Source organism: Octopus sinensis, linkage group LG10 (genome assembly GCF_006345805.1).
Source record: "Octopus sinensis linkage group LG10, ASM634580v1, whole genome shotgun sequence".
NCBI lineage: Eukaryota > Metazoa > Mollusca > Cephalopoda > Octopoda > Octopodidae > Octopus > Octopus sinensis.
In genome coordinates this window covers 20,303,674-20,312,182 of record NC_043006.1, presented here as the reverse complement: position 1 = coordinate 20,312,182, position 8,509 = coordinate 20,303,674, and the positions used below count along the sequence as shown (strand labels likewise).

The 8,509-nt window shown below is 36.1% G+C and overlaps 1 protein-coding gene across 8 annotated transcripts in view; it reads left to right on the top strand.

The window, feature by feature from the left end:
* LOC115216527 (microtubule-associated serine/threonine-protein kinase 3) overlaps nt 1-4,070 on the top strand; it is a 266,227-nt gene extending 262,157 nt beyond the window's left edge. For all 8 annotated transcript variants that reach the window (XM_029785977.2, XM_036506331.1, XM_036506333.1 and 5 more), the window contains one exon: nt 710-4,070. In XM_029785977.2, the coding sequence (XP_029641837.1) occupies nt 710-1,660 (951 nt within the window). In that variant the 3' untranslated portion in view covers nt 1,661-4,070. The remainder of the gene's footprint in view (nt 1-709) is intronic.
* The last annotated feature ends 4,439 nt before the right edge of the window (nt 4,071-8,509 follow it).

Genomic DNA, 8,509 nt, shown 5'->3' with positions numbered 1-8,509 from the left:
TGCACAGCTGGGGGAGTTCACATTTCTGTTAGTCTAAACTGTTTTCGGAACCTTTCTCTTATTTTTTTTAATTTCTTGGTATATTGTTTCAAAAACCACAAATTCTCTACAAATCTTCATTCTTTCTTTACTGATCCAAGATATGTGTAGTGCATGTTCTAGTCTGGCAGCCAGAGGTCAACTGTATTATGTACTTTGACCTATGAGACAACACAGACTTATGATAGGAAAGAGTATTTTTATCTTCTACAGGTCTTGTCTATTTCGTTTTGTTTTGTTTCTCTCACTCTGTTAACCCCTTACCCGGCAGAAACGAATATATGCGTTTTGACCGAAATCGTTTTTTTCTATCTCTGGCGAGTTAACTCGTCAAAAGATAGACTCGCCCAAATCGACAGCAAATGAGTTCCTTCGTCTATTATAAACTCTTTTTTGACATAGAAGGATCACTTGAGGGATCCGAGATATAAGCGGTAATTTAAAATCAATATTATTGAATTAAAATTCATAATAAATAAGGTTTGAAATATACCTCGAAATCACCATTCAAAACATAGTAAAATAAAACAATTAAAAAATATGTCTGAAAAAATACATTTATTTTCAAAATAATTGTTGGGTCAGGGGTTAAGCTCTTACAGTTGTATATATTTTTGCTAAACATTTCAATCTTTAACTAAATGTAATATTTTGATCCTTTCTGTTGCAGGCGGTTGAGACAAGTGGTCCTGCTTTTGAAGCTGGTTTACGTCCTGGTTGTCTGATAACTCATATCAATGATGAATGTATCCAAAGTCTGTTGCACACCCAGGTTGTGCAGCTCATTCTCAGTGGTGGGAATGTTCTGCAGATCCGGTCCGTGCCGTTGGAAAACACAACCATTAAAACTGGAACGCGAAGGCATCGAAGCAATCCTGGGAAAATGGCACGTCGTATTTGTCACAAGAAACGAGAGAAAAGTGGTGAGAAGAAGAAAGGACGGTCATTGTTCCGAAAATTGAGTAAGAAGGCTGAGCAACATATACACCCTGGCTCACCAATGAGCGCCAACAGAACATTCAGTCCTCTCAGCAAGTCTCTGTCTTCAGCTGAAAGTTCACCAAACTTGCCGAGGTCTGCTCGTTCTCTACCAATCAATATGCCATGGTCAACACCAGAGTCCGCTGCTGGAAGTTCTTCTACCAGTAGCTCACCCAGCTCTAGCGGGCCAAGTTCCCCAGCCACTTCCTCCCACTATGGCCGGCCTAGCTCCTTGCATGGCCTGAAACACCACAAACGTGCTCAGAGTATGAAATCCCCCCATCGGCGTAAATCTGTGCACAACATTCCCCTCTCACCTTTAGCAAGGACTCCTTCCCCATCTCCAATGGCAACATCTCCCACACGGAGCCCCAGCCCACTTGCTTTCACACAGGGACATCATGCTGGCAGTTCTAACACAGTACAGCACACATACCCAGCTCAACTTACTGCTTCCGGTTCTCCTGTACCCCACACAGCCTCACGCAGATCTTTCACAAGGCCCAAAAGCTGTGAGCCTGGGTCACCTCTGTTGCGATGTACACTATCTCCAGAACGACTGCATCCCAACACAGCAGAGAAGACTCATCTCAGGAAAAGTCCTTGGCAGGAGAAACAGTCAGTCAGTGAATCTTTGTGAGAATGGAGGATTAATTCACTGCTGCTTCCCCTTGCACCGTTCACATGTAAGTGAAAACTTGCTCCCATCATAGCATGATGCTGTTGTTTGAAGGGATGTATATAGTAATTTAGAAAGTTTTCTCGACTCAAGAATCAAAGATTTAAAAAGGAGAAAGACTAACACAACCACAAAGCTTTAAATATGAATTGAAGAAAAATATATAAATTATATAAACTGATGATAACATTTTCAAAAACCCTCACCCCATCCTAAACAAGAAATGTGATTAAAAAAATGTCCCACTCCTCACTAAAAACAGAGCTCAAAAAAAAAACAAAAAAACGATTTATTGGAAATTACAATACCCACAATGAATAGCGTTTCAACTCCACTAAAATATTATAAAAGGAATAAGTTGAAGAAGAAAAAAAAAGCGAAAAACAAAAGACAAAATTATTTCTCATGAGACCAACTTTGACTTTTTAATATTATCCTTCAGTATTTGAGTTGTATTTAATTTTTTTTTTTTTTTCCAATTATTCTCTTCTCTGACTCTAAATAATGTTTTTCTTCTGTTATTCTCATTAACAAATTTTTTTTTTTCTTCAAAATTTTAACACCCTCTCCAATACCACCATATTTTGTGTTTCATTCAGTGATTATTTATTTTTTATTTCCCTCCTTTTTTTTTTTTTTTTTGTTATTCTCTGACCAACTATTTTCTAACATCTCGCCCCCCCCCCCCCCGCTACATGCAACACCAAAACAACTCACCCCCTACCACCACCACTTCCACCAAGCATAACATTTCATATTTGGTTAACTTCAGCTGTTGTCTGTCCATTCTGTCAAGTGGTTGTGATATTTTGCTAGCGATAGATCCCACACATACATGATGTACAGAGTGCAGTTTTGAAAACGCCAACTTGCCCTAATCTTTCATGTCAGTATTTCTGTCAATTTGTGTTACTTTTTACCTGTAAGATTGTGCATTTAAACTGTTTTCTTTTCTAATTTCTTTCCCCTCTTCTTTCTTGTCAAACTTAATGAAATTCTACAGCCACAGTGAATTATAAATATCAATTAATCTCAGTACTAACTCAACTTATGCCCAGATATCTGGTTTTATTCTGCATCAGCCATTGACTCACTATTTTGGTCAATGAAATTTGTGCTGTTGTCTCTCTTATTTTTTTTTTTTTTTTTCAATTTATATTTTTCCCCATGGGGCTTTTGTTGAGAAATTATCATTGTTGGGTCAATTATTTCAGTGTCTATCATCAGTCAGTAATCTCAGAAATATTTCTGTCTGAGATGTAAAAAAAAACAGAAATGATCTAGAACTTTCCTATGATTAGTAGGACAATGTGTTTGGCAGAAAGATACTTATTCTAGTTTTTGGAATGAAGAATTTCATGACAACTGCCATCGCTTGTATCAAATAGTTGTTTTTTTTCTTTTCTTTTTCTACACAGAAATATTTAATTCCATCTTAGAAAATGCTGTGTCTGGTATATTTATAAAACAGTAAAACTTGGCATATTTTCTCTAAAATTTCCATAGCCTAGGACCGTGGTACCGAGTGTATTTTTATTGTCTTTTAATACTTATCAACTGTTTGACATCTCTCTGTGTGTGTCTGTTGTGTAAATTGTAGCTGCTTTGAGATAGTACTTTAACTGAGAGACATGTTCGACACAGCAATGTGTTAGTTGAAGTTGGTCAAATTGCTTCCTTGCAAGTCTGCAACCGTAACAATACTAGTCTACCTAGAAAGGCAATCCCTGTGATATATATATATATATATGAAAAAAAAACAAAACAAAAACAAAAAAAAGATTTAAAAAAAGCGAAAAATGTAAAAAGAAAAAAAGAAAGATTAAAAAAAAGTGACTTAGAGTCGTCTTCTTTAAACTTTTTTCTTCTTTCCTTTCATTGACAAAACTGGTGTTTTATCAGTTCCTATGGAAATTCTTTCTAATTTTAAATCTTTTAATTTTTGGCCCTTGTTGCCTCCCGTTTCCTTTCACTTCCCCAACCCATATCTCTTCTTGTCATTGTATATACAACATTTTTCACCCCCCTACAAACACCACATATGCTTATTCTTCTTTATCCATCCCTCACTTTCCAACTTTTGACTTGATTGAAGGTCAACTTTTTTTAAGGCTGTGTGCTTTGTCTAGTCCCCCCACCCCCAATTTATATTTCTTGGTGACAAACAAAGGTGAATGATATGGGATTTTTTTTTGTTTGTTTGTTTGTTTTTTTTTTACCTTCCTTTAAATCAATTACATATTCATTCATTATAAATTATATTCTCATTTAATGTTTTCTTTTCCCCAAAAAAAAAAAGCAAGATAAAGTAAAATGTATTATATTGCTCTGATGGTTTGAAACTACACACTCATGCGTGCACGCACAAACATACACGCAATTTAATCCGCCTAGTATGAAGATAACCAAACAAGTTACCGTTGTTAATGAAAGAATTTAAGCAGATGACAAACTAACAGCCAACATGGTGACTAAAACAGTACTGGTTTTGTTCCTTTTTCAATTTTCAATGTGATTTTGGATTACCCTTTTTTTTTTTTTTTTTTTTTTTAAGTATCTGAATATGAAATGAGCAGTGAAACTACTTGAATTTGGAAATCTTTCATTCCCATGTTGACAAACCTACTTTTTTTTTTTTTTTTAGTTCATTTTATTTTATTTTATCTTGAACGACACCGCCCCAAACCTCTGCTCTAGCCTGCCATAACAATGATGCATTCATCACCAATTGAATTATGGTTAAAGAAAAAATTTAAACAGCAGCCTACGTCAGATGTTTCTCATTTATGGTGTGTGTGTGTGTGTGTGTGTATGTGTGATATTGTTAGTGAGGAAAGATTTTTCATGGCAACTGGTCTCACCAAGTATTATGTCGTTATGTTTGTCCATAGAATTAATCTTGTCTTCTAAATATTGTAAGTCCTTCGTTAGTCTGACAAAGGCCACTTCATTCAGTCCATAACACCCAACGTATATTTACATACAGCTCTGACTGTTATGACTCTTTTTATTATCTGTATTCCATGCTAGTTGTTTGTTTGATTCCTAATTGAAGACTCCGGGATGGGGGGAATAGAATGTTTCAATTGAGCCAGAGGGGTTAGGGAACGGGTGCGGTTAGAGGTGGGGGTAGCCATGGCAAAATTAATATTTAAATATAAACAATTAAAAAAAAGTTGGGGGAAAAAAATTATTCTGTGTATTTTGAGTGCTGAACAACTGAAAAAATTTCTACTAATCTAATGTTGGGACTTATCTTTTAAGTTACAATAAATACTAATGGGAAGAAAATACTTATATCTAACTTTATGGTACCCCATAATGTGTATCTTGTATCAACATTGATACATGTACACACATAATGTATATTAAATAACCCTAAAATATGTACATACATGGTGTACAGCTTATATATATATATACTTGATGCATGTACATAGATGTACATCTTACAGAAATTTGGTTTATATATTCATGGACATTCTTTTTCCACTAATCTTAATGTATAATTTGTAAAAAAAAAAGTATATACCCATAACCAGCTTCTGTTAGGTTGTCCATGAACACATATGATATCGTAGTGGCTATTCAGGGTGGTTGCTTGTACTTGTGAAGTGTGTGTGTGTGTTTTTTTTATTATTATTATTATTGTTATTCAGCTGTCATTTCTTCCTTTCTTTTGTCACCAGTATATATATATAATATATATATATATATATATATATAATATATATATATCTATATTTTTTTCTACTTTTTCATTCCTTAACCTTCCCTCTCTCCCCAACCCACCACCCCCCAGATTTCTTTCTTTGTTTACTTATTCAATTTGGAAAACTAAATTAAGGAAAACAGCAAAGAAAAGAAAAAAAAAATTGGTAGAGATTTATTATCTCACCCAAATTCCTTTCAGTATTCTTTATTTCTTTTTAAACTTATAATTATTTATTATTTGTAAAAAGTATTATCATTATTATTATTAATAATAATATTATTATTATTATCATTTTAATAAGGGTTGTGGATTGGCAGAATTATTAGAGCATCAGACAAAAGATACCTTGCCGTATTTGTTCCAGCTCTTTATATGTGGTTCTGAGTTCAAATCCCACCCAGGTCGACTTTGCCTTTCATCTCTCCAGAGATTGATAAAATAAGTACCAGTCAGTCAAGTACTGGGTGTCGATGGTATCGACTTTGCCCCTTCCTCTCAAAATTACTGGCCTCTGTGCCTAAATCAGAAACCATTATTACTATTAGTATTAGAACTGTGGATTGTCAGAATCATTAGAAAGTTGGCTAAAATATCTTGTATTTTTTTTCAAACTTCTTATGTTCTGGGTTCAAATCTCACCAGGGTCAACTTTACCTTTCATCCCTCCGGGGTCGCTAAAATAAAGTACCGGTCAAGCACTGGGGTTGATGGTATCGACTAACTCCCTCTCCTTAAAATTTCTGGCCTCTTACCTAAGAGACCATTATTATTTTTATTATTATTATTATTATTATTATTATTATTGTGAAGTCTGGTGTAGCAACAAGTTTTTGGCCAACTGAGTCAACAAGTGAATTTTGATTCCCCATTTGAAGAAACTGTCACCTATATTACACCAATGCCATTGAGAATGGCATTGGCTTCACAAAATCTCTTCTAACCATTCTTTGAATGACAAATCTCAAATTTTAATTCTACGTAAGAAACTACAATTAGTATTGATATTTTTATTATTATTATTATTATTAAATTATTCTTATTGTTGTTCTTCTTATTATTACCTGTTTTCCCACCCACCACGAGACAGAAGTAATGTAATATTGCCAAGTTCAGTTTGTAAAGTCTGTCAGCAGAAGACAGATATTAATCATTGCTTTAAGCCTTCTAAATTTCTGACTATTAAACACATCTGTGATGTTCTGATAGTTTGTCGTTCTATTTTAATCTAATGTTCATATTTTAATAAACCATCCTTCTACATAATCGCTGTAGACAGGACAAACTGAATATTTGTGTCTTATCTGTTGTTATTATCATTATGCGCCCGGCGTGCTAACGTTTCTGCCAGTTCGCCGCCTTTATCACTGTTATATATGTAAATCATTTTCTGGAAATAGCACTTAAGCTTGTCACACACACATATTCACACAGGTGAGAAGTCAGATTGTTGTGATACCTGTAGTAAAATTATTCACTAAAAATGTTCATTTAACTAATCACAATGGCACATAAAAAGCACCAACTGATCGTGGCCGTTTGCCAGCCTCGTCTGGCACCTGTGCAGGTGGCACATAAAAAGCACCCACTACACTCTCGGAGTGGTTGGCGTTAGGAAGGGCATCCAGCCGTAGAAACACTGCCAGATCAGACTGGGCCTGGCGCAGCCTCCTGGCTTCCCAGACCCCAGTTGAACCGTCCAACCCATGCTAGCATGGAAAACGGACTTTAAACGATGATGATGATTAAGGTACCAAGGTGGCAGAATCATTAACATTCTGGGTAAAAAAAACTTGGCAGCATTTCATTCATCTTTATGTTCTGAGTTCAAATTCTGCTGAAGTCAATTTTACCTTTCATCCTTTTGAGGTTGCTAAAATGAGTACCAGTTGAGTACAAGGGTTGACATAATCAACTTACTCCTTCCCCAAAATTGCTGGCCTTGTGCTAAAATTTGAACTCATTATTATTATTATTATTATGGTTACAATACTTTGAAACTTTGAGCTCCATAAGTTTTAAGAGTTTTGTCAATTGTTTTGGCTGATAAAAGCCCATTGAGAAACAACAATGGTCACAACCTGAACAACAGCAGCAGTGGAGGCGCAATGGCCCAATGGTTGGGGCAGAGGACTCGCGGTCAGAAGATCGCAGTTTCGATTCCCAGACCGTGCGTTGTGTGTTTATTGAGCGAAAACACCTAAAGCTCCACGAGGCTCCGGCAGGGGGTAGTGGTGACCCCTGTTGTACTCTTTCTCTCACTCTTTCTTCCTGTTTCTTGTCCCCGACTTCCTACGTAACCGCTGAGCCTGGATGCGCATTCATCCATCCGTTGATGCTCTCGGTGTCGGGGGTTGACCTGCTTTCTCTTCTGCGGGTCTTACGAATAGCAAAGGACCACGTTTCGGACTTCTCCCATCTTGCGAGCTCTGGGACGAAGACCGTTCGCTCAATAGCAACAACTGCAGCAAGAGTGAGAACAAAAACAAAAGAATGTTGTCATCAACAGCAAAAGCAAGAACAAAAAATGTATGACACCTTTTGAGGGTAGTTAGCCAATGGACTGTACGTTCGGTGCAATATCTGAAAGGTAAGACCTTTCTAGTACAAAAATGATATTGTAAAACAAGGTGTTATGATGTTTAGAAAAGAGAAAAAGACTAACTCTGAATGAAAAACCATTATGTATAAATGCACTTCTCACAAGAGGCGGTAACTTAAATTTCCTACTTCTGCAGAAACTAGAAAATTCCTTCTAGATGTATGACCATCAGTGCTACACGTATACAAAGGAAAATTGTACAAGACTACTATATTCTGACAAGTGGGGAAGAGTTGATGAACTCCTGAAAACACCATCAGACAAAATGCTAATACAAACCAAAACACGCTTGTATCAATATATAAAATTACTAACCATCTTACTAAACAATAACTCTGAGCACCTTTTCAAACTCCACCTGTCTACTACCCGTGGACATGTTTACAAAGTCAGAAAACAGCACACCTCCCATGACTTTCGGAAACAGTTTTTCACGCCAAGAGTTGCTGAAGTATGGAATAGACTGCCGGCATCAGTTGTTAGTTGTTGGAGCATG